This window comes from Nicotiana sylvestris, chromosome 8, assembly GCF_000393655.2.
Source record: "Nicotiana sylvestris chromosome 8, ASM39365v2, whole genome shotgun sequence".
NCBI classification, from domain to species: domain Eukaryota; kingdom Viridiplantae; phylum Streptophyta; class Magnoliopsida; order Solanales; family Solanaceae; genus Nicotiana; species Nicotiana sylvestris.
The window spans coordinates 221,356,616-221,384,398 of NC_091064.1; the positions used below are offsets into that span (position 1 = coordinate 221,356,616).

General features: G+C 35.6%; 2 protein-coding genes across 2 annotated transcripts; one reads left to right on the forward strand and one right to left on the reverse strand.

Annotated features, from left to right (window-relative positions):
- The first annotated feature begins 413 nt into the window (after positions 1–413).
- On the forward strand, positions 414–6,220 carry LOC104233332 (uncharacterized). Its single transcript, XM_009786722.2, has 5 exons — positions 414–758; positions 871–975; positions 1,204–1,753; positions 3,303–3,430; positions 5,590–6,220. The coding sequence occupies exons 2-5, from the start codon at positions 901–903 to the stop codon at positions 6,016–6,018; spliced, it is 1,182 nt and encodes a 393-aa protein (XP_009785024.1). The 5' UTR covers positions 414–758; positions 871–900; the 3' UTR covers positions 6,019–6,220.
- Positions 6,221–25,228: 19,008 nt separating this feature from the next.
- On the reverse strand, positions 25,229–25,579 carry LOC138876403 (uncharacterized). Its single transcript, XM_070155320.1, has one exon. The coding sequence runs from the start codon at positions 25,577–25,579 to the stop codon at positions 25,229–25,231; it is 351 nt and encodes a 116-aa protein (XP_070011421.1).
- Between the last annotated feature and the right edge of the window lie 2,204 nt (positions 25,580–27,783).

Below are 27,783 nucleotides of genomic sequence, written 5' to 3' on the forward strand. Positions count from 1 at the left end.
TGTAGTAGGCCTCTTTAAAAAGCTAAAGTATGACAAGAGAGGGTTGTTCTGATGGTGAGCATACCCACCTACCCTAGGGTTATAGGTTCAAGTCATCAAATTAGCAATACTTCCAACAACGGGAAGTCAAAGTATTTGGGATCCAAAAAAAAGAAAATGTGTTGGATCACACTATCCTCGTCTTAATAGAAGAATGAAAAAGTGTCCATCACAATAAAAAAAATAAAACTAAGAGAAATCATCAAAGATTGTGGCAGGATGAAAAGAATCGATATATGCTTAATAGAGTTTTCACGTTCGAGCTTTCAAAATAAATTAAATTTCTGAATCCTTTAATGAACTTTATGCAACACGAGACCAATTTATTTTCTTCGTTATCTGCCTAAGTTTTTTTCCTAACACTCATTATTTTCCTTTCTCATTCTTTCCCTATTTTCCTTGCACGGCCAAAGAAAATTCCTAAATTTCAAATAAACCAAATTTGGAGTCAATAATCAAATTGACCTGATTTTTACCCAAATAGATCTTTTTCCAACCAAAGCAAATTTAAAAAAAAAAATAATAGGTCAAATTAGTAAGTGCAAACAATTCAAGATTTCAAGCTACACACTGACCATCCTAACTGCTCCTTAGCAAGTTGCATTTTTCTCCAGAGAAAATCGTAAATATGCTACTATGCTATGATTAAAACCCTAAATTTTCTCTTCTCATATGGCTAAGTCAATTTGAATGCACAATTATAGTTTCTAATCATAAAGGTAAGTGCTTTTTATTCTGCTATTTACTCAAATATACAAATCATACTGTTATAACTTATGATTCTTGATACTTGTATAGTACTAATTAACTTTTTTTCTGTTCTTTTTGTAGTCTGAAGGAGCTTTTTGTTCTCTAAAATTGATGCATATAATGTATACTCGTCCAGTTATTGTGTTTATAACTTTACTCTTTGCTTATGCTGCTGCTGATTTAGAGGTAATAGCTTGAAAAAGAATTGATTTTTTTGTGTTTTAAGTTTTTTAATTTATGTTTAAAGCAAACCCCATTTGATTTCATTGCTTCAAAACCCAATCAGGGGTGTAACCCCCCCCACCCCCCCACCCCCCTCAATTGGTAAAGTTTCAAGATTCCATGCTACTTAAGTGTGAAGTAATGTGATATACTAGAATTAAGTTTCTTATTGATTATCAATTTGGATGTTAGAGCAATGGAGCTGAAAAAGCGGGTGCGGATGCAGCAATTTTGAGTAGTAATAGCAGTGGGAATGAGAAATTAGACCTGGTAAATACGAATAGAAAAAAGGATGGTCATTTGGTTAACGATAGTTCGAGTAACCAAATGAAGTTAAAGGAAGCTGGGGACCTAAGGAAAGTGAAGAGTGGTAGTGGCATTATTGGTGAGTTGACAGATATTGGGGATCAAAACAAGTCCAATGATAACAATGCGAAAAAGGGGGACGAGAGACAAGGGTCGAAAGAAGCTGGGGGAGAAAAGAAAACGGATGATAGTAGTTCTTCCAAGAGAGAAGACAAGAAAAAGGAGATGAAAGAAGCTGAACTGCAAGACAAAGCAAAAGACATTAGTTCCGAGAAGCAGGGTGAGATGGAAAAGATTCTGCCTGATGGAATTCGGTCGAGAGAGGAGATTTTGCCTACAAGAAAGGAGAGTTTCCATGGTGAAGAATGCGATTCATCTTATAGTTGTACGATAGAAGAAAAATCAGTGGTTGCATGTCTTAGAGTTCCGGGCAATGGTACGTTTTTGTTCACATTCTCCATTTATAGTCAACCTTTATTAGTTGCTTCCTTTTATATAATGTTAACAAAGAAGTTGCTATTGTCTGTACAGTATGGTAATGCATGCTTTTGGCATACTTCCCTTTATGTAATTAATTCATTCAACGGTATCCTTTTATTTGTCACTAAAATTTAAATTCGCATCTGGAGATTCTTATAACTCTTCACAAGATAGGGGTAAGGTATGTGTACACACTACCCTCCCCAGACCCCACGGTGTGGGATAATACTAGGTATGTTATTGTTGTTGTTGAGATTCTTATAAATTTTAGAAAGAAGATGATTTTGAAACATGCTCCCTAAATGACAGAAATCTTGGAAAGCTCTTATCTGCTGTGGGCAGTCCTTCTCAGTTCTTATATTGAATTGTATCGAAATTTTATTTACTTCGTCATATATCTTTTTGAAATTTCCTCTAGTTAAGCTGCCTCCATACCTTTATTTCCTTAAAACACGTTCTGGAAAAACTATCTTCAGATGCTTCTCAAAAGAAACAATCTTCAGATAGAAAACTATATTATTATATCCTCCTTAGAACTATAGTACTATTGTTGAGTATTTTGTCCCCTCCTTCATCTACCAAAAGATAATGCCCTTTTTCTGCTGTTGTTATTCTGTATGATTGGTTGTTGCCGGTTACTTCACAAGTTCACATAGACTGTGCCATTGATATTCTCTATAAGCAGTTTTGGACAGGTTTACAATTTTAGCTTCTTATCTAGCCAACATATTTTGATGAATGGGAGTTATAACGAAAATCCAAAAACTTAGTGGACTTTCTTCGATCGATCGATCAACCATGCCTCAAAAGGCAAGCTCACCAAGCCACTGCTTTCTTCCCCTATTAAACAAACAGTCAAAATGATAACTAAGTCCGGTCAGGGGCTGATTTGTAGGGAAAATTATGGGATACGTGAACTCATGGTCTCTCCGCAAAATTAGATATTTTATGTACATATTTTCTAAAATTGGTATAATATTTTTTTTTACCCATGCTCTAAGAAGTTGAATGGTGCACTTGGTTGAAGGTGGAATTATTTACCGAGAGGAAGAAGGATCAATTCCACTTAATATGATTTTTCCTCCTTTTTAGTAGTATACGCATGTACTAGAAAGTCTAGATCCGCCTCTGCCCCTGTCCTACTTATATGGTTGCTCCTTCTCTCCTTGCTTCTACCAAAAATAAAATGTGGGATGGCAATGGAAACTTTTATAAAAATAGGTGGAGATAAGTTGACTTTACGCATCAATATTTTGTTTATACTGTGGAAATCAAATCACTGCATCAGCTCATGTAGTTTCATCCGTTTGATGTGTGGCCGTGATACATGTCTGCATCAAATAGCTCAAAGCATGCTCTTATATTATATTATAAAGAAACTCATAAGTAGGATACTCTATAGATAGAAGTGTCTCTCTGATTAAATGAATAGACTCAATTGTATCTTATGTCATGCCGTTGCTGTTTGAGTAACTGTAGTATGACCTGTTCCTTTCCTTTTCCAGAATCTCCAGACCTTTCACTTTTGGTTCAAAACAATGGAAAACGAACTGTCAATATTTTGATTGAGGCTCCTGAGTTTGTACAACTGGAGAAAAAGAAGATTGAACTGCAAGGGAAAGAAAACCAGAGGGTAAGAATACTTCACTAGTATTATTTAAAGCATTATGAAACAGCTTTTGATAAGTAGGTGGCGACCTTGAATGTAGACAAATTTCCGTACTTATTTATTAAGTTTACATGCTCCAACAACATAAAAGATTTTAGGAAGCATTATTTTCCCATTATTCGGAAACAGCCTCTATGCCCTTCTAGGGGTAGGGGTAAGGCTGCGTACATCTTACCTCCCCAGGCCCACTTGCCCAAAAAAAAAAAAAAAAAAAACCCACTTGTAGGAAACTACTCGGTTTGTTGTTGTTGTTGTTGTATTATTTTCCTATTATTAATGTTCTCAAGATGGATCCACCTACTGTATAATCATCCCATTTTATTCATTAATTTATTTCTTACTTTATCTAGCTTCCTTCGGAAGAAATGTAGACCTATGTGAGGAAACAGGTGTTCTGATATGAATAGAATTACCACTTTTATCATTACAGAACACTTCTACAACTGCAGTGGAGCACCCCCTCCCCCTTTCTGGCCGATTAGGCAAATTGAGCACCTTGGTCGATTATGTTATCTTATGATGTTCTTTTTGTTAACCAATATAAACTTTGTAGAGCTCCCAGAAACTGTTTCTTATGATGAGCACCTTGGTCGATTATGTTATCTTATGATGTTCTTTTTGTTAACCGATATAAACTTTGTAGAGCTCCCAGAAACTGTTTCTGCTGATGGTTCAAAATTAGTCATTTCCAAGTTGTCGTGGTACTGTTTGCAATTTTGAGATAATATGCCTCTGATATATTAGAGACCTTTTAACCAATAAAAAAGAAGATATATTAGAGACCTTTTATGTTTAATCTAAGTTTTTAGGTAAATACAACTTGTGATTTTTTGACACTTCAAGCTTTAACATACTTTTGGTGCTATTGTGAATTTTGACACTTCAAGCTTTAACATACTTTTGGTGCTATTGTGAATTTTGACACTTCAAGCTTTAACATACTTATGATGCTAGCAATCTTTGTTTGGGTTTATATCTCGTTGAAGACGGCTATATCATTTACCGTGTAAGCTGTAACAAATACATTTAGTCAAATGATTATTTCTTTGGTATATCAAATTTTGATATTGATGTCGAAATCCTCGACTGGTTATGGCTTCTGCTGCCATGGATAATATAAGAGTATGTGAAAGGGGCTGTCTTACTGGCAAAGCTTGCTGACTTCTGCTGAAATACTACCGCTGAAACGGCATAATGATGTAGTTTGCTACCACTTCGTTGCAAAAAGGGCAAACTATGAAGACTGATCAGCTGATCAGAGAAATGGTGAAGGGTTACTAAATTAGGAGATTGTGCATCTGCAAGAGGTTGGGTAGATCAGCACCTTGTTAACAGGGAACAACTTATGTGTGTGAGGCAATTTGAATTACTTGAACATAATAAGTCCAGATTCGGAGATATGATATATTTCGTATACATGACTTAAATAGTAAGAGGATAATTGACTGAATCATCATAACTACTTTGTGATGAAACATGTATTGAGGAATTACTTCTGTTCCGGATTACTTTGAAGTTTTCATTTTTAGAGGTAGAACTCTATTAAGTGTGTGCACATGCAGCCTCTATCCATGTCACATGGGTATCTCCTGTTTCAATATGAATCAATAGGCCGTATTTGGTACCTGCAAAAAGCTTGAAGGCATCCAGAAGATCCATATTCTTCTATTTAGTGCTTATGTAGTTAATTACTAGAACTAGAATTGTTTGAATGTTGTCTAATTTTGTCTAAGCTTTAGTCTAGTGGCCATCGGCGGATACACCTTCCGGCAAGCAGTGTCACGTGACACCGCTTCACCGAAATTTTTATTAAATATGTATATATAGATGATATACAAAATGAAAATATTAGGTATAAATATAAAAAATGACACCGCTTTTCATTATAGTGATTTCTTCATTCATTTATTTTTTCAAATTTTGACATCACTTGTCAAAAATCTTGCGTACGCCCCTGCTAGTGGCCATGTTGGGATTTAGTGCTTTAAATTAGTCTTCAGGAAATTTTATTGTGAATTGAGAAACATCTTGGCAAAGCATATTTTGACAATATATACATTAATCTAAACTGGATTTTTTCCTATCCATTTGACATGTAACCGAGGTACTTTCTCCACATGCAGATGAAGGTTTCTATACGGAATGCAGGAAATGACAACAATATCATTCTAAAGGCCGGGGATGGCCAATGCACTCTTGATTTCAGGGGTCTGATTGACAATGCTGATAAAACATCTCAATTCAAGTATGGTTTCTCATCTTTTGGAATAATGTGTTTGGCTGCTATTGCATTAGTAGCTACACTCTTGATATACTTTAAACGGAGGCTTCAAGTAAGTAGCGGCCACAAGTATCAAAAGTTGGACATGGATTTACCAGTTTCCAATGGCGGAAAGACAGAGACACTCTCAACTGATGGATGGGACAATAGCTGGGATGACGATTGGGATGACGAGGAGGCGCCCAAAGCATCATCCATGCCAGTCACTCCTTCCTTCTCGTCTAAAAGCATTTCCTCACGACGGTCTAATAAGGAAGGCTGGAAAGACTAGCTCTTTTTTTTGTTTTTGTTTTTGCCACATGATAATTAGAAAGAATATGAATGACTTAATCGCGCAGTAGTAGCCACGAGACAACAAGTTGTGATATTACGATACGAATTGTGACATCTTGTTGTCGGGCTTTCCGCTTGGACTATTTCTTTTCATTATCTTTTGGAAGAGAAAAGTCTCATATAGTCAAACTTCTCTATAATAGCCTCGTTTGTTCCGATATTCTTTGGCTGCTATAGTGAAATGTTGTTATATAGGACATATATTATGACATAACATAAAAATCGGTTTCGTGAAAAACTTAACTTTTATAGTGAATGATTGTTATATAGAAATGCTGTTATAGAGAGGTCTGACTATATATGGATACATTAACCATACTTGGACTTGATGAGCTACACACTTTAGCTTAGATTTCTTTCTGCCTTTGTCCTTCCAACTCAGGATGCTTTTGCTTTTATGGGTCTATAGAAGTCCAAAGCATTGATATTATAGAAACTAAATACATTTTGATATGGGCCTATGTTTTTGGGCTTTTGAATAGATGGATGTGAAACCATCATTGGGTCATACATGTTGAATCCAATGCAAATATGGGCCTACCGTCTTAAAGATTCATGGGTTGGAATATTTAGTTCTCTCATATGCCTTTTTTCATCTTTAATTTGTGCATAGAGTGTGTTCATGGTTCGTTTGGATCGTTTTTTCCCTAAATAGAAACCAAATCAAGTAAGTTGGTTTTTAAAATATTGGAACCAAATCAAACCAATCAACTCTGTTATTTATTGATCTAGTTTATGTCGGTTTTTCGGTTATTTATCGATTTTTTCTTAAATATGAGATATACACTACCAAACAGATATTCCGGCGACTGCATTTTTAACGCAACACTATCAATCCAATTGCTCTTTGAGAAATCTATTATTTACTAAGATATATTAATGATAATTGAATCAAATAGTGATGAATAATTTAAGAATTTAATTAAAAATAGATTATTTGTAACATAAAATAGATTCTTGTACTTAACAAAAGAAAACTACCAATCAAACTACAATGATGAGGCAAAGAAATAGATTACTACAATTTGATTTTTCGGATTTTTACGAACACTCCTAAGCAACACCATTTGATATGTGTATTACTTTCTATGTAATATCAGAGAGATGAATTCATAATTTAAAGTTAATACTGATACATAGAATACCATCAAAACTACTACAGATGTGTGTGACTATACATTACAGATAACATTCACATGTTACTCATGAAAAATTAGAGTCTCAATAAGCAGTTTTAAAACGTATAGCTCACCCTTAGGTCATATGTTTGCCCACCAAATCTTTTTGTAAGAACTGTCATAATCTATAGAGCAAATTAAAGAATGTCATGAGACTAAAATAATTATTAATGATTTTTCTGTCAACTGTTTATCACATGATGTGTAGATTTATGACAGATTGAACTAACAACAAAAATGTGTCTAGACACCTCAAAAGATGCATTTGGAATCACTTTTTCTCTGATGCCGGTTTACTGAGCTGAAGGAAATCCTTGAAGCAACGGTAAAATTGTATCGTGTTATGTCACTTTTTTGAACCGTAGAATTGATTATTCATGGCGTTTGTGTTAGGATGGATTTCCTACATTAGAATCCTTGTGATACGACCCTTCTGAATACAGGACGTTTTGCGCACAGAACGGCTTATTACCAAGCCATTAGTATGATTAAATTCCGTAAAAATAGCACGGGCTAGCTAGTTTTTGGACTGGTCATTCAAAAATAGACAGCGTTTGCAAAGGTATTGAAAAATAGCCACTATTTTGCTGCAACATGGAAAGTTCCAGCATAATATACTGGAGATTGAAGCACCGGTACTCCAGTATATTATACTGGAGTTCTAGTATACTTATGTTGGAACTCCAGTATAATATAAGCATAAGATCCAGTATATTATACTTGAGTATTTTTCGAATTTTGAACAGTATTTTCGTTCAAATTTATCTTTAAATGAAAAATGGCTAAATTTCAATTACTTTTTAAAATTATGGCTATTTTTAAATGTCCGCTGGTAAATCTGAATATTTTTGAATTTCTCCCTTAAATTCCTATCTTCATAATTCATAATTAATAATTAGGTGCATGATTCACACTTATGCTTCTTCATTTCGATTATATTCCAATTTCATTAGCTCAAAAATTTTATGCTATACGCGGAGGAGCTTTCATATTTTGACACGTGTCTTTTCCTCATTTGATGAGCATGGACAAAATCACATGCTATTGGTGTGGGCCTGGCACGTGGTGGGGTCCAGATAAGAACATGCACGGGATCTCACATGTTGGTTACACGTGTTCCGTGATCTCGCAACGTAATCACCGTTGATTGTGATAGGTGCATGAGATTGAGCTCCCTTGGGACCCACAACGTAACTAGGTGTTTCCATTTTTACGGCTGTGATTGGGCTTTTTGAGACATGCTTATCGTAATTTCTCACCCTTCCTGTCCAGTCATGCTATTGCCTATTTAGTTTATCGATTTACCTTTTACCATATTTCCTCGGAAAATTTATCACGATTTACCGTCGAGAAGTGTGATTGTATGGTTGGAATCACTCTATACATATCAGAGATATCGTGTTCAAACTCTAAAAATAAAAAATAAAATCTAATTTACAAATATCAAATATAAAAAATTATACTGGCAGTTCTCGCCCTCTAGGTTGAATGGGAGTTGTATGGGTCGAAATCTGACCAAACGAGAATATGCATGAAGAGGAACGACAAAAAGTCACTTGGGCCGAAGTCGTATTCATACAACACTATAGCGATAAGCATCTCGGTCACGGCCGAGATTGTGTACTCATAATGCTTGTACGGCGAATTGGATGTTACGGCATTTCAGAGGGTCAACTGTAATACAGTTAAATGACTTAGATACTCTGGCTAATCACCGTTGTGTAAATGAAATACCTAGTATATATATAAGGTGAGAGAATGAAGAAGGGGGGAATTCACAAATCACACACTTTTTCAGGGGATGGGAATTGGAGAATCCGTTTTGTAAATGAGAGAAAGTTCGGAACCTTGCTATTCATTTTTCTATAGTTATCGTTATGGAGTAATGATGTCGAGAATGAATGTAAGCTCACCATATACATTAGATTTTTTCCATTATCTTAATGAGTTCATGAGCTTACCAACTTTTCTTACTTAACATTCATTGATCTAGAGTTAGTTATCTTTGGCTAGGATTTACCCTCTATCTTTTTATTTAATTAGTTTAACAAAAGGTCACACATAATTTGGTCAAACAGGATGTGGAAGATCAGACTATGCTGCAACCACAGAGCATACTTAGACAGTACCTTGGCTCTGATACCAATTGTTGCGGAAGCCAAATGTATATAGTGTGAATAAGTCACAACTACTATACCAAAAATTATGACAGCCACCAAATAATAAATAAGACAATAAAGCAACAATAAAGGGAACACCAGAATTTACGAGGTTCGGCTAATTTTGCCTACTCCTCGGACACAACCAATATTTTATTTCACTCCAAAAATACAAGTGAAATAATACTAAAGAGAGAAGATACAAATGCCTTAAACAGATGAGAAGGCAAATGAGAGGTGTGTTTCAATCCTAAACATTAGGCCTTCTTTTATAGGGGAAAAATCCCCCCAAACTTAACTCCCAACCAATGTGGGACTTTGGCATTTTGCCAAACTTCAACAAATCTCCACCTTGGCAAAATTCCACATTTTCAATTCTCTCTCAATAACAAATTTTGGTTGTGTCTTCATCTTCAATCTTCAGTGTTCAACAATGTTGATCAAATCCAAACAATGTTGAAACTTGACCGCAGTCACCACCTTTGTCAGCATATCAGCAGGATTCTCTGTAGTATGAATTTTCTTCACCGTGACTCCACCTTCTTCTATGATTTCTCGTACGAAATGATACCGAACATCAATGTGCTTCGTCCTTGCATGATAAACTTGGTTCTTCGCTAATTGAATAACACTTTGACTATCACAAAAAATTGTGATACCTTTTTGTTCAACACCAAGCTCCTTTAGCAATCCTTGAAGCCAAATTGCCTCTTTCACAGCCTCTGTAATAGCCATGTACTCTGCCTCTGTTGTAGACAAAGCAACTGTTGACTGCAAAGTAGACTTCCAACTAACTGGTGCCTTTGCAAAAGTAAACACATAACCAGTAGTTGATCTTCGTTTGTCCATATCACCCGCAAAATCTGAGTCACAATATCCAACTACAAACTGATTGTCTTCCTGCTCAAAAACTAACCCGACATCTACAGTATTATGAATATACCGTAGAATCCACTTCACAGCTTGCCAATGCTCCTTCCCTGGATTGTGCATATATCTGCTAATAACTCCAACAGCTTGTGAAATGTCAGGCCTTGTGCAAACCATTGCATACATCAAGCTACCAACAGCATTTGCGTATGGTACCTTTGACATATACTCTCGTTCAGCTTCATCCATTGGCGACATAGTAGTACTTAGCTTAAAATGGGAAGCAAGTGGAGTACTAACTGGCTTAGTCTTGTCATCTATGCCAAAACGTTGAAGTACTCTCTTCAAATATTCCTTTTGAGATAAACAGAGTTTCTTTGAACGTCTATCTCTAATTATCTCCATGCCAAGAATTTTCTTTGCCTCACCCAAATCCTTCATCTCGAACTCCTTCTTCAGTTGAATCTTCAACTTATCAATTTCTTCCGAATTCTTGGAAGCTATCAACATATCATCAACATATAGGAGAAGATATACAAAGGAACCATCTTTAAGCTTGTGCAAATACACACAATGATCGTATTTGCTTCTCTTGTACCCTTGCCGCAACATAAACTCGTCAAATCGCTTGTACCATTGTCTAGAAGATTGTTTCAATCCGTACAACGATTTTTCAAGTTTGCACACCATATTTTCTTTTCCAGCAACTTTGAATCCTTCTGGCTGAGTCATGTAGATTTCCTCCTCCAAGTTTCCATGTAAAAACGCAGTTTTTACATCCATCTGAACTAGTTCCAAATCCAATTGTGCTACCAAAGCCAACATAATTCTAATGGAGGAATGTTTTACAACTGGAGAAAACACTTCATTGTAATCAATTCCCTCCTTTTGAGCATATCCTTTGGCCACCAATCTTGCTTTGTAGCGAACATCTACTTGGTTAGGAAATCCTTCCTTCTTTGCAAATACCCATTTGCACCCAATTGCTTTCTTTCCCTTCGGGAGATTGGCCAATCTCCATGTATGATTCTGATGAAGGGACTGTATCTCATCATTCATGGCAATCCTCCACTTATCTTCTTCTGAACTTTGAACAGCGTCTTTATAAGTAGTAGGAACATCATCAGCTACAATTGAGGTTGCACAAGCAACCGTCTCTATGAGACGAACAAGTTTCGTTATTGTTCTTTTTGGCCTGCTGGTTGCTATTGATTCAAGTTGTTGTTGAGATTCCTGAGTTGGAATCTCCTCTACTGGCTCTCCTTCCAGAGGGTAATCTTCATTTGTTTCCTCCTCTGCTTCTTGTGTAGGAAAAATAAATTTTCCCTCAAACTCCACCTGCTTAGAAGCACCTTCATTTTGTTTGGTATCTTCTGTTACCTTATTTACCATAGCAAATTCATCAAAGGTAACATCTCTGCTGAATATTACTTTCTTTGTCATAGGACACCATAAGCGATATCCTTTGACTCCAGAAGTAATTCCCATAAAAATAGCCTTCTTTGCCCTTGGATCCAATTTTGACTCCGTCACATGATAATATGCAGTTGAGCCAAACACGTGCAAAGAGTTATAATCTACAGCAGGTTTTCCGTACCATTTTTCAAATGGTGTTTTGCCATCAATAGCAGCAGATGGTAGACGATTAATGAGGTGGCATGCATATGTAATTGCCTCAGCCCAAAATTCTTTGCCCAAGCCAGCATTGGACAACATACATCGTACCTTCTCCAGCAAGGTCCGGTTCATACGTTCTGCCACTCCATTCTGTTGTGGTGTATGTCTAACAGTGAAGTGTCGGACGATGCCATCATTTTCACAGACCTTATTGAAATGATCATTTTTGTATTCACCTCCATTGTCTGTGCGAATACACTTGATCCTCCTGCCTGTTTGATTCTCCACCATCGTCTTCCATTTGAGAAAAATTCCCAGCACTTCATCTTTGTTTTTCATTGTATACACCCACACTCTTCGAGAAAAATCATCAACAAAGGTTACAAAATAGTGTTTCCCACCCAATGAAGGTGTTTTGGAAGGACCCCAAACATCAGAGTGTACATAATCCAAAATGCCTTTAGTATTATGGATCGTTGTACCAAATTTAACCCTTGTCTGTTTCCCTTTGACACAATGCTCACAAAACTCCAAGTTGCAAGCCTTTACTCCTTTTAACAATCCTTGATCTGATAGAGTTTTCAAGGATTTTCCTCCAGCATGTCCCAAGCGCATGTGCCATAGCTTGGTTGCTTCTGCCTCTTTGTCGTCACTGGATGTCACTGTCGCTGTCCCAATAACTGTACTGCCACGATAGCGGTACATATTATTATTCTTCCGATTAGCCTTCATTACCACTAGTGCACCGGAGCATACTCTCATCACTCCATTTTCTGCAATGATTTTGAACCCTTTTGATTCTAGGGCTCCCACAGAGATGAGATTCTTCTTCAAATCCGGTACATATCGAACATCTATCAATGTTCTGATCATTCCATCATGGTTCCTTAATCGTATTGAACCAATGCCATATGAGGTAAGAGGGCTGTTATCCGCTGTGTGGACGACTCCATATTCTCCTTCTTGAAATTCCACGAACCAGTCCCTGTTGGGACACATATGATAGCTACAAGCCGAGTCCATCAACCATATGTCTGATGATGTTGATGACTCTGTTGTAACTAATGAGAAGTCTGAATCATCACAATCAGCTACATTTGAATCCATAATGGCCTTTCCATTGTTATGTTTGGCCTTATTCTTCAACTTCGGACAGTCTTTCTTCCAGTGCCCTTTTTCTCGACAAAAGGCACATTCATCTTTGCTGGGTCTGGATCTTGACTTGGATCTTCCCTTCTTTGTCCTCGTTTGATTTTGAGGACGACCCCTCACAAATAGTGCTTCTCCTTCTCCGCCCTTCTGTTTTTCTCGCTTTCTTTGTTCATAGCTGTACAAAGCCGAACAAACTTCTCTGAGAGAAACTTCGTCATTTCCATGGAGTAGAGTAGTTTCAAGGTGCTCGTACTCATCAGGAAGTGACGCCAACAACATCAAGGCCAAGTCACCATCATCATAAGTTGTATCCATATTTTGCAAATCTGTAACCAACTTATTGAAACTGGTGATATGTTCATTCATCGTGGTACCAGGAACATAGGTGAAGTGAAACAGTCTCTTCTTCATGTACAATTTATTTTGACTGTTTTTCTTCAAAAATTTATCCTCCAGTGCTTTCCATAATTTACTTGCAGAAGTTTCCTTTGTGTATGGATATTTCTGCTCTCTAGCAAGGTAGGATCGAATGGTACCGCAAGCAACACGGTTGATAATTCTCCAATCTTCTTCTCCAATAACATCTGGTTTCTTTTCTTCAATGGCCAGATCTAGCCCTTGTTGAAAAAGGACATCTAGAACCTCGCCTTGCCACATCCCAAAATGTCCGGACCCGTCAAATATTTCGACCGCAAATTTCGCATTTGACACAATTCTTGTCATAAGCGAAGATGCCAATGATGACGTATTGTTGACACTTGATGTAGATTCTTCTTGTTTATTGTCTCCCATCTTTGACACAAATATTATTTAATAGCTGACGACACAAATCAAGATTATTTCCTTTCTGGTGTGGAAGATCAGACTAAGCTGCAACCACAGAGCATACTCAGACAGAACCTTGACTCAGTTACCAAGATAAATCTTTTCTGATGTGGAAGATCAGACTATGCTGCAACCACAGAGCATACTTAGACAGTACCTTGGCTCTGATACCAATTGTTGCGGAAGCCAAATGTATATAGTGTGAATAAGTCACAACTACTATACCAAAAATTATGACAGCCACCAAATAATAAATAAGACAATAAAGCAACAATAAAGGGAACACCAGAATTTACGAGGTTCGGCTAATTTTGCCTACTCCTCGGACACAACCAATATTTTATTTCACTCCAAAAATACAAGTGAAATAATACTAAAGAGAGAAGATACAAATGCCTTAAACAGATGAGAAGGCAAATGAGAGGTGTGTTTCAATCCTAAACATTAGGCCTTCTTTTATAGGGGAAAAATCCCCCCCAAACTTAACTCCCAACCAATGTGGGACTTTGGCATTTTGCCAAACTTCAACAAATCTCCACCTTGGCAAAATTCCACATTTTCAATTCTCTCTCAATAACAAATTTTGGTTGTGTCTTCATCTTCAATCTTCAGTGTTCAACAATGTTGATCAAATCCAAACAATGTTGAAACTTGACCGCAGTCACCACCTTTGTCAGCATATCAGCAGGATTCTCTGTAGTATGAATTTTCTTCACAAGAGTTTCCCCCCTCAAACGAGAATTTTCTTAAAAAATTTCACTTTTTTTATATCTCATTTTTAATGATGTTCTTACTATTTAGCAAGGCGGCGTTTTCCGTTCTATGACTACGTCTTTTTTTAATATAAAAATTGTGACTTGGAGCACTTTTTGTGTATTTTCTAAAATTATGTAAAGTCAAATATTCCACAAACTACTTGAAGGTTGAACTCAAAGTGGTTTGCTTTGGAACTTGCCTTATTAAAATTCCACAAAAAAAAAAAGTTAGGAAAGTTAGAAGTTATATAAGGGCGAGTTTTTACCGTTGAAGCGCTATTTTTCACAAAGGGAAAAAGAGGAGAGAAATTCAAAAATAGCGAGATTTACAAATGTTCAATAAAAAATAGCTAAAGTTTTAAGAGTAATTGAAATTTAGCTAATTTTTATGTAAAGATAAATCTTAACGAAAACACTGTTCAGAATCTAGAAAATAGTCCAGTATATTATACTGGAGTTTCACTCTATACAAGATTGGAGTTCCAGTATAATATACCGGTCCAGTATAATATACTGGAACTTTCGGCGTGTTGGAGTTCCAACATAATATGCTGAAAGTTCATACACAGGTGCACCAATCTCGAGTATTTTATGCTGGAACTTTCTGTATTGCAGAAAAATAGTGACTATTTTTCATAACTTTGCAAACGCTGGCTATTTTTGAATGACCAGTCCGAAAACTGGCTAGCACATGCTATTTTTACAAAAAAGAAACATGAGGCTCAAAAGCCTTGAGATGACCAAGAACGGTCGAGCCAAAGCGAACAATACATTGTCAGTTGGGACGTAACAAAGTGGTATCAAATCCGTTACTTCCCCAAATCCGTTATATATGATCCGTAACAAAGCGAGCTCAGTAAATCTCCAAGGATTTGAACTACTGTCGATTGAACTCGAAAAGGAATTTGTTGTGGAATATGTCTTAGATAAATCTTACATCAAAATGAGAGGAGAAAGTTAAGTATCATATATATTAGGTCGAGACTATGGTTCAACTATTGAAGTGCCTTTTGAGTTAAAGCCCAAGAATTCAAAATCGTGAGACTAAACCTAAAGAGGTCAGACAAAATAACACAATACCTTGACAGTTGAACTTGCATTGTGGTATGGTGTCCACTTTCGTGCAATTGATCTCATGAATTTGTCCATTAAATTATAATATCATCAAGTGAAAATGCATGAATATCATGTGAACTTATATTCTGTTTGTTTCACCAAAAAGTATGAACATTTTGTTAAATTAATTAAATAAGAAGATAATGAGAAAATTCAAGTTAAACATAATAAATCTTAAATGTGGAAATGCGTTATTATCAATTTAATGTAGCGGGTATTAAAAGATATAGTTATAAATGAGTGGGAGAATAATGAGAAGCAATAAATATATTAAATAACAATAAATGTAAATAGACAGAATAATTCACCCAAATAATGAATGAGGTTTATGATTCTTCTCTCTGACAATGATGTAAGGTATATATGAGAATATAGGGATTTTTCTCGGATCTGATGCGAGAAATGTGAGATAAACAGCAAATCGAATCTTTATGAAAATGCAATATTTGTATTTCTCTTGAAAATCAACTTTTCATAAGAGTTCTTGTCCTATTCAATATTACATGCCTTTTGACTTATTCTTCCTACTATTTACATGGGACATTCCCAAAGAACCCTAAAAAGTACAACAGAAGGAATATTCAATGGAATATTCCCTTTGAAAATTTCAAAGCCTTACTAGCCATTACTTTTGTTCCTACCGCTCGACCTCGACCCTAATGGGCCGCTCAACGGCTCATTCTTGTTAACCATTGATCGATCTCGACCAAGTCGCCTGTGACGAGTTACAATCCTCACGTTTGATCATCTCTTCGTACTGAGTTTTCTCAGTCGAATTTGGCTCATATTGATGGGAAACATGTATAAACAGCGGAAGCAAATAGCCACGATCACTTGCATGTAATATAGAAAACACATAATCACAAATTTTAATCGAACATAAAATCGATACTTATCTCTTGAAGCGTGACCGCGATCGCGAGAAGGGCCTCCAAGCAAGAGCGAAAACGTCCATGGGATCATCTTCCAGTTCCACAGTCTTCTGCTGTGTGACCCGAATAACGACCGGAATAAGCGAAACTAGTGTAGGCGAGTTTCTCCTAGGAAAACTGTATAGTAAAATCATAGCCTCCTTATGGAATAAGACCTCTTTATATAGCCACAGGTTTTAGGGTTTAAAGCTTTTTCCTAAACGTGTTGGGTCTTACTTTTCCACCAAAAAATATAATTCCATTTAATTCCTAAATAGTCGGTCACAGCAGGGACCGCAGTATTTAATTAATGAGGCTTCCTATTATGGACTTAATTTGAAATATTCGAATTAATACTACCATAATAAATTACGAATTATTCCACTAAAAATTCGTAATTTCACTCTTCAGTTCAATTTCGAAATTCTTTCATTAAACATTATTTAACTCCCCATGTTAAGATTCAGATTAAATTAAATTACTGACAATTAATTCATTTATTATTTCATTTAGACCTTTGGTTAACTTATTTCATGTGACGGATACAAAATCCACCGGCCGGGTTTACACATGAAAACTTATAAGCTTTCATAAAGGAGTATCATCAATCTCAAAATCGAGACATGGATTCCATCAACTAATTATTACTTCGCCAATGTATATCATTGTTATCCAATTTACCAGGCTTATTGACTCGCGAAAGAATCTCGCCTTTTAATAAATCAAAACAACAAGTGACATACACAACTAATAATAATTATATCAGGATTAAGAGTATAAGTACATTAAATGGACTAGAGAAATTATTTTATAAAGTCAGTATAAAATACTCATCTCTACTTGATCCGTTCAATACATACAAAATGTACTAGCACAAGAAGTTGGAATTAAACCATTCTCATAATCAAGATAAATTATATTTAATCTTGTGCTACAATCATTCCTAATGGTTTGTCCAATTCCATCATTAGATTGTGAACATGATCTTTATACTTATAAGAACCGATAATTTAATCTTCTGTGTATAAGCTAAACTCTATACACTCAATTATCTGCTATATAAGCAACGGACACAAACAAATATATGATCTATTTAAAACTTTGTTAAACTTAAATAAATCCATAATAAATACTATATCCCAACCAAAATCCATGATTAATAGTATATATCCCAACACATACACTGTCCTATATTAACACTCCACTATTAACAGAATTTGGTATATTTTATTTGATAATTGTCCATGATTTTCTTGACGTAGAGCTAGAGTAATTCCCCCCTAAAAAATTAATACATCAAATGAACAAGAGTGGGCTGTTAGTTATAGACATATAGTTAAGTGCAGCCTCGGTAAAAGGAGGAAACGCCAAACCGCTGAAAAAGTTTAGGGAATGGGCAAGTAGTTACAAAAAGATGAAGGGCCCAAATATCAATTTCAGTTAGTGGGGACGTTAAATGTATCCATCTCTATATCCTCCTGAGATTCTGTTGTCTCCTAATTTTTTATAATTTCCATTTTCCCCCCTAAACTAGAATAAAATACTTATTCTATCTCCAACTTTTCTCTTTTCCATCATATATATATATATATATATATTCCATGCAAATCCCCGTTATTGAAGAAACGAACAATCTATCCTTACTTTTTCCTTTTCCTTTCTTTTCTGTTACCTTTTCAACGGTCGCACTTTGAAATCTCTGCATGGAAAAGTACAAAGAAGAAGTTTTGGAGATCGTGTTCTTAGAGGAATTATTTCTTTTTATTTTACTTTTTGTGGGGCTCTATGCTTTGTTTTCCCTCTTCAAACATCTCAGTCAGTGTTTTGCTTTCTCTTTTTCATTTTCACCGTCAAAGATATAGATTAAAGAGTAGCTCGCTGTACAAAGTATTTTATATTCAAGTATAATTTGGGATATGATCGCACAAATTATTCCAAGTTGAGATAGGATTCGAGGAAGGATATCATATTCAATGGATGTGATATAGATAAACTACCATAATACAAGTATTAGTGGCTAGTTTCACGGCTTAAATCAGTAATTCATAGGTCCTACATCGATAGTTTTATCGTTGTTTCAAGGCTCCCGTTCTTCACCATCATAGACTTCTTCACCATCATAGACTCTTTGACAAAATAGCTCTAGGATCACCGTTGAGTTATATATTGAGAATTTGGGATGGATAAAAGCTTGAATATAAATTCGCTATCATTTTATTATATATGTTTAATTAGAAGCCTCAAATATAAATTTTAAGAATGATAAAATCTCACTTTTAATTGGAGGTTTCGAGTTTAAGGCATGAAAATATAAAAATCTGTGATAAAGAGCACTTCCTATTTTAATAAGCTAACCTGTAAACTTAGATTAATAGAGTTATTGAATTTCGAATAGCAAATAATCATTAAAAAAGTTAATTATATTGTCAACAAATTCTAAAATTTGCGCGAATTTGATTTAATTTTATGAATCAAGCACGTAATAATACTTTTAGATAATATCGGGTAAGACTCGAACTCGAAATTTTTGTCTGCTTCAGAACCATGTAAGTTAAAGTAGAATGTGTACTCGTGAGACTATAATATTTACTCCCTCCGGTCCACAATAAGTAACCAATTTTTTATTTTTATTTTGATCTAAAATAAGTGTTCATTTATATAATCAAGAAAAATTCAATTTGTTTTTTCAAAATTATCCTTATGTACGTATCCCTAAAAAGTTATTTACTTCTCAGTCCTCACACATTTGAGAAGAGAAGTAAGTGTTATTATAACTATGGTACAACATTTAATGAAGGGTAGTTTAGTCACACTAACTATTTTCGTCTAAAATTTAGTATTTTTTTAATGGGTGTGTGCAAAGCAAATTGGTCACTTATTGTTGACCGGAGAGAGTACTAAATATCATGGTCGTTGAGCTATATCTCCTTTGAATGTTGCGATGAGTCGTTTTATCACATTAATGGTCTAAAATTTTGTTTAAGCTAGCAAGTAACTAATAGAATACTGAAATTAAAACATACCTTTTGTATTAAATAGTTCTCATCGACAGCATCATTTTTTACATCACCATATCATTACAATTCCAACACCTTTATAATTATATCACCATGTCATTATCTTATTACTAACAATGATAATAACATTTAGCAAAAAAGAGACAAAAACTTCGAAAATGGTAGTTAGGCTAATTTTTGTTGCAGATGAGTGGGCCAACTCTATATCGCATTTTCGTGGGAGAAATTCAAAAATAGCCAGATTTACAATTAGTCGTTCAAAAATAATTCAGTTTTAAAAGTAATCGAAATTTAGCCACTTTTCATGTAAAGATAAATCTGAGCGAAAACACTGTTCAAAACCCGGAAAATACGCCAGTATATTATACTGGAGCTCCAGCATAAGTATGCTTGAACTCCAATATAATATGATGGAGTTCCAGCATAAGTACATTAGAACTCCAGCATAATATACTGGAGTTCCAGCAAGTATAATTGTCCAGTATAATATATTGGAGTTTGGAGCACCGGTGCTCCAGTCTCCAGTATATTATACTGGAGTCAGCAAAGTATACCGGTCCAGCATAATATGCTGGAGTTCATATACAGGTGCACCGAACTCCTGTATATTATGCTGGACCGGTCTCTGTTGCAGCAAAATAGTGGCTATTTTTTATTGACTTCGTAAACGCTGGCTATTTTTGAATGATCAGTCCGAAAACTAGCTATATCGTGCTATTTTTACCATTTTCATATTTTTCCCTTTTTATTTAAGTTTGAATTAGCAGTTTCTTATAGTTAAATATAGGGGCAGGAGCTAGAGTATTAAGTATCATTTGAATCAGTAATTTTTGCTTTAATATCATAATTATATTAAGAAATTTATTAAATATGTATGTATATTTCATTATGAACCCAGTAATAAAGATAAAGTATCGATTTGCTGGTAATTTCAGAACCCATAAACTTTAGATTGTGGCTCATCATCTGCTTAAATGTCATTAGATGAAATTAACTGCTACTAATTTATATCATTTTGCTTAATCAAAGGAATAATTTAGACCACTCAAGAAGAGATATTAGTATCTTTTTCTACTTTGCTTTTTTTTTCCCGCGTAATCCTTGTGTCCCCTTTGCATCTTTTTCTTTTATTATCACTTTTAAAGCATAAAGTTGGAAGCTTTTTTATTCGAATTTCTTCATGCGTAGCTACAAAAGATGTTTATTTATTTATTTAAAGTTTTCTGGATCTTGAGTGTTCTTTTTTAATTAATTTTTGAAGGGACCTTTAATGGTGGGTAATAGAGCCAAACCTAAAAGATTTAAACAGACAAAACAAGACGATTACAAATTATATCCTTTATTATAATTATTCTTTTGTTAATAACTTTTTTATGTCTCTTTCATAATAAATCACATAAAGGTATAATTTTTATTGAACACAATCTTCATACTGTTTATGAAGTTAGGGTATGATAATAGCGACGTAAACCAAATCATGCAAAAGCATTTAATATTGTGAAAGATCATAGGTTGAGCCAGAATTTTAATTTTATGAGTTCTCGATTTTTAAACAACGATTTTAAGAGATATTAATAGTTGAGTTCTAAATTTAATATTTATATTTAATATTTTTTAATACAAATATATTATTTGAGCAAAACTTACTGGGTGCGGCCGAACCTGCATTCCGGCTTCTAGCTTCGCCATTGTGAAAGATATTTTGTCGAGAACTATTTTCAGTTAACTATCTATCTAGATAATTTTCATGTGTTTTTTTTTTTGGGGGGGTGGGGGGGTGGGGGGTTAAAAATAGAATGATAGTATTGTTTTCTTTTTGGATCTTTATCATACATTAGTAGGTTATTTTCCCTGATAATTTTTTTTAAAAGTAAAATTCCAATCATTATTGTTCTAAATAATTAAGAAAAAACTTTTCTACGTGATCATGTAAATATACTTTATTAAAGTTTTATTAGGTCCTACCAAATAATAACTTTAAAATGACGAAAGTCAAAATCAAGGTTGTCACATGCATAATAATTATGTAGTGTCAATTACAGTTCCTAATTTGATTTGACTTCCTTTCCATTAACCATTTTAAGTACAAGGATGAATTCTTATCTTTAATAATTAGGCCATTGTTAACATGCTTTTCAATTTAATTACTCGAATCATTTACCACTTTGTAACTTACATAATCCTCTTAACATCCTTTAATATAGTAGGGAGTCAATTCAATTTTACCATCACGATCACATCCTTTATTTATAAGGTAACTATTGGTAGAGACCTATCAATTTAAACAATTAATAATGCACATGACCTTTTCTATTTTAGCAAACTTTAGGCACATGACCTTTTCTATTTCAGCATTTTGTTTAAACTGTTTGGCACTCATTCTTGTTTTCTATTCTCAAGAACTTATATGCAGGCCGATGATAGTATAAAAGGCAAAAACAACAACAATAATAACCCGGTAGAATTTTATTAGTGGAGTCTGGAAAGGGTTTCTCTGATGGTAAGCAACCCCCACTTCCAACCGAGAGGTTGTGAGTTCGAGTCTCCCCAAGAGCAAGGTGGGAAGTTCTTGGAGGGAAGGATGTCGGGGATCTATTTGGAAACAGTCTCTCTACCCTAGGGTAGGGGTAAAGTCTGCGTACACACTACCCTCCCCAGACCCCACTAAGTGGGACTATACTGTGTTGTTGTTGTTGTTGTTGTTGTTGAGTCTGGAAAGGGTAGAGTGTACGCAGACCTTACCCCTGCCTCGGAGGAGGGGGTAGGGGGGATAGGGAGGCTATTTTCTGGAGACCCTCGGCTCAAAAGACGAAAGACAATAATATCAGAAAAGAACAAAAGAATAAATCCGTAACAACAAAAGAAATCAGAAAAATAATAATCAGCATCAAAATAGACAACAAATAAGTGGAAGGGCAATAACCTAATACCATACAAAACAAGAAAAATAGTGTGCACACAACATAGTCCGCTCGTAGTCCTAGACAAATACCTACCTTACAACTCTAATGCTTGACCTCCAAACCTTCCTATCAAGAGCCATTTCTTCGGAAATCTGAAGTTGCGTCATGTCTTGCCTGATCACCTCGCTCCAATACTTCTTAGGCCGACCTCTACCTCTTCTCGTATCTGCCAGAGCCAACCGCTCACACCTCCTAACCAGGGCATCTAGGCTTCTCCTTCTCATGCCCGAACCATCTAAGTCTCGCTTCCCGCATCTTGTCGTCCATGGGTGCAACGCCCACCTCCTCCCGAATATCTTTATTCCTAATCTTAACCAGCCTCCCATCCATACACATCCACCTCAACATCCTCATTTCGGCTACTTTCATCTTCTAGATATGTGCATTCTTGACTAGCCAACACTCATCCCCATACAACATGGTCGGTCTAACCACTGCTCTATAGAACGTACCTTTTAAGTTTCGTTGGCACATTCTTGTCATATAGGACTCCAGATGTTAACCTCCATTTCATACACCCCACCCCAGTGTGTTGTGTGACATCCTCGTCAATCTCCCCATCTCCCTAGATAATTGATCCTAGGTACTTGAAACTTTCTCTCTTGGTGATGACTTGTGATTCGAGCCTTACTTCCACGTCCGCTTCCCCCGTCATGCCACTAAACGTACACTCCAGGTATTCCATCTTAGTCCTACTTAACTTGAAATCTTTGGACTCCTAGGCGTGCCTCCATACCTCCGGTCTCTCATTAACGCCACCTCGAGTCTCATCGATCAGAACTACAATCAGACATATTTATAACAATATCCTTATATAATAACACTTCTCTATAAAAGCCAAATTTTTACGAAACCAAATCTCATGTTCTATTATAGTATATATTTTCTACAACAGCAATTCGCTATAACATCCAAAAATATTCGAACATACGAGGCTTTTATAGAGAGGTTTGACTGTACATCATCAGCGAACAACATACACCATGGCACCTCCTCTTGAATATGGTGTGTTGGGGCGTCCATCGCCAGGGCGAATAAGAACGGGCTGAGTCGGATACTTGGTGTAACCCCATAACCACCAGAAGAGGCTCTGAGTTACCTCCCACAGTCCTAACTCGAGTCTTAACTCCATCATACATATCCTTTTATCGCTCTGATGAAAGCTACCGGCATACCTTTCACCTCCAAGCATATCCAAAGAACGTCCCTAGGAATCTTGTCATATGCCTTCTCTAGGTCAATAAACACCATGTGCAAATCCCCCTTCATATCCCTGCATTGTTCCACCAACCTCCTAATAAGGTGGATAACTTTCGTAGTAGAATGATCCGGCAAGAATCCAAATTGGTTTTTTGATATAGACACCGCCCCCCTAACCCTCCCTTCCACCATCCTCTCCCGAACTTTTATGGTATAACTTAGTAACTTAATGCCTCTATAGTTGTTACAATTCTGGATATCACCTTTGTTCTTGCACAACGGAACCATCGTACTCCATCTCTACTCATCTGGCATTCACTTTGTCCTAAAAAAAATATTAAACAACCTAGTCAACCACTCAAGCCTGCTCAACCCACATACCTCCAAAATTCAACTGCAATCTCATCTGGTCTGGTCGTTTTGCCCTGACTCATCAACTTAACAAAACTAATGTTAAACACAGGCTCATAAAGATTACAGACGGATCCAATATTTAAATTAGATGAATTCAACTTATAAGGATCTTACTTCTTAGTACTAGACTTATTGTACTTTTGTAATTATTAGTTTCGGTATTATTTATTAAAATTTTAGTTACTTTTTTTTTATATATATTGAATTCAGTTGAACCCATTACACAAAAATTATATACGCATAAGGACTTGAGATCGCACTTAACCATCTTGACTTTTATATGAAGGTATTGGTTCTCCATTGGGCTTATTTTACAGTTTTACCCAAGTGAAGATTTAGTAAAAATAGTAAATTTACTGCAAAATGCTCCAAAACACAAATCTATGAGATTTCGGAAAGATTGTGGATAAACTATAAAGTGTTGGAAACTAACAAAGAAGAGGAGAAGCACATGTAAGAGAATGGACAATATATATTACCAACGGTTTCAGTGAAATGGATAGGATCTCTTCACCATTACCTGAGGTTTCGAGTCGAGCTTTAAATATAAAAAAATTATGATCGTGAGTATTTTTTTAATGATTCTTATACGGTACAAATTCGAATTAATTTAGGTTCTAACATAAATACCTAACACCAAGTTGAAAATTGACCCATCTCCCTGGATAATTGACCCTAAGTACTTGAAACTTTCTCTCTTGGGGATGACTTGTGATTCGAGCCTTACTTCCACGTCCACTTTCCCCATTATGCCACTAAAATTACACTCCAGGTATTCCGTCTTAGTCCTACTCAACTTGAAACCTTCGGACTCCAAGGCGTACCTCCAGTCTATTATTAACACCACCTCGCGTCTTATCGATTAGAACTACATCATCAGCGAACAACATACATCATGACATCTCCCTTTGAATATGGTGTGTTAGGGCGTCCATCGCCAGGGCAAATAAGAACGTGTTGAGCGCGGATTCTTAGTGTAACCCCATAACTAACGGAAAAGGCTCTGAGTCACCTCCTACAGTCCTAATCTGAGTCTTAACTCCATCATACATATCCTTTATCGCTCTAGTGAAAGTTACCGGCCCATCTTTCACCTCCAAGCATCTCCAAAGAACATCCCTAGGAAACTTGTCATACGCATTCTCTAGGTCAATAAACATCATGTGCAAATCCTTCTTCCTATCCTTGTATTGTTCTACCAACCTCCTGATAAGATGGATAGCTACCGTAGTAGAACGACCCGACATGAACCCGAACTGATTTTCTGATATAGACATTGCCCTCCTAACTCTCCCTTCCATCATCTTCTCCCCAAATTTCATGGTATGACTCAGTAACTTGATACTTCTATAGTTGTTACAATTCTAGATATCGCATTTGTTCTTGTACAACGGAATCATTGTACTTTATCTCTACTTATCTGGCATCCTCTTCGTCCTGAAAACAATATTAAACAGCCTAGTCAACCACATCAAGCCTGCTCGATCCACATACCTCCAAAATTCAACTGGAATCTCGTATGGTCTGATCTCTTTGCCCCAAATCATCAACTTAACAAAACTAACGTTAAACACAAGCTCATAAAAATTACCGACAGATCCAATATTTAAATTAGATGAATTCAACTTATAATGATCTTACTTTTTAGTACTAGACTTATTGTACTTTTGTAATTATGAGTTTCGGTAATATTTTTTAAAATTTTATTTACTTTTTTAATGTATATATTGAATTCACTCGAACCCATTACGAAAAAATTATATACGCATAAGGACTCGAGATCGCGCTTAACCATCTTGACTTTTATATCAAGGTATTTGTTCTCCATTGGATTTATTTTACAGTTTTACCCAAGTGAAGATTTAGTAAATATTGTAAATTTATTGCAAAATGCTCCAAAACACAAATCTACGAGATGTCAGAAAGATTGCGGATAACATATCAAATGTTGGAAACAAACAAAGAAGAGGGGGAAGCACATGTAAGAGAATGGACACTATATATCACTAAAGGTTGGTGTGAAATGAATAGGATCCCTTCATCCTTATTTAAGATCTTGATTCGAGCCTTGAATATAAAAGAAATTATGATTTGGAGTATTTTTCTTTTTAATAATTCTTACACGATACAAATTCGACTTAATTAAGATCCTAATATAAATACGTAACACCGAATTGAAAAAGCAAGGAATAAACACTCATATGTCATATGTAGCAAGTAGCAAACAAAGAATGAATGAATGAAAACAGTTTAATCTAAAAAAAAAATGTGATCCCATGTAGTAAAATCCAAATATTATTGGCTGAAAACCAAACATCACCAGTCACCTTGATTTGCGCCTCAGCTAGTTCAGCTAGTCTATACTCTCTTTTTTGAGAAAATGGTACACTTGCGTTCAATTTGAGTTTTATACATATAAAATATTATTATTAGTAGTAATAGTTGTAGTAGTTGATTTTTTTTTACCAAAAGGAAATATAATATAGGCAAAATATATAAGTTGACCCCTAACCTTTGGTCCAAATCCCCATTACGCACTTTCTGTGGATGATAATAACATTACACATTCAACCTTTCTAAAGTGTATCTAGTACACATCTCTTTTGACCAGGACAAGTAAAAAGTATATTCGTATAATGCACGCGTTTGACTTGAGCCCACTTGAAATTATTAAACCCGACCCTTTTGTTTTTACCTTAACCCTTATTTACTGCCCCACCCGACCCATCCATCTCTTATCTTCCCCCCGCCCCCCAAAACCCCTCATCATCTTTACCGTTGTTTCTTCTTCAACTACAACCCCTAAATGTCATGCTACTATTAGGGATGGGTCTCCGAATGTCAATGGTATTTTGGCCTAAAAGAAGCTACTAGTTAGAATTTTTTGGTTATTGATTTTGTTAATCTTGCTTCTGATTTGGTAGAAATGTGCAATTGTTTCTCTTCTAAACCTCAGCAGCCATGGAAGATAAAACCCACAAGAAAATACTCATCAAAAATATTCTGGCTAAATATCCAAACTTTTCACCGGCCGGAGTAAGCAAAACTCCATTTCCGACAAGCAAAAGACGTAAAAGAAGAGGGTTTTACTGTAAAATCCATGGCATTAGAGAAAATCATAGGTGAAGATGTAAAAGACCACGGCGAATAGAAATCAAAATCTTGCTCAAGTCGTCCAGTTTGTCAGTTTGCCGAAATAGGGGTTGGGGACGATCGGACGAAGGTATTAGTGTTTATGTTTTTTTGTCTTTTCTTTTTGTATTTTGTGTGATATAATAAAAGGTAGAAAAGGATAAAAAGGAAAAATATTATTTAGACCATTGGATCAATTAATTTAAATCTACAACGTTCAAATAATCATGCAGATTCTCATTTTTCACCTCTTCACGCGCTCCTTTTGCGTGAAACTTACTTGGTCAAAAGAGGTATGTACTAGATACACTTTAGAAAGGTTGCGTGTGTAATGTTATTATCATCCACAGAAAGTGTGTAAGGGGGATTTAGGCCAAAGGTTAGGTGGCAACTT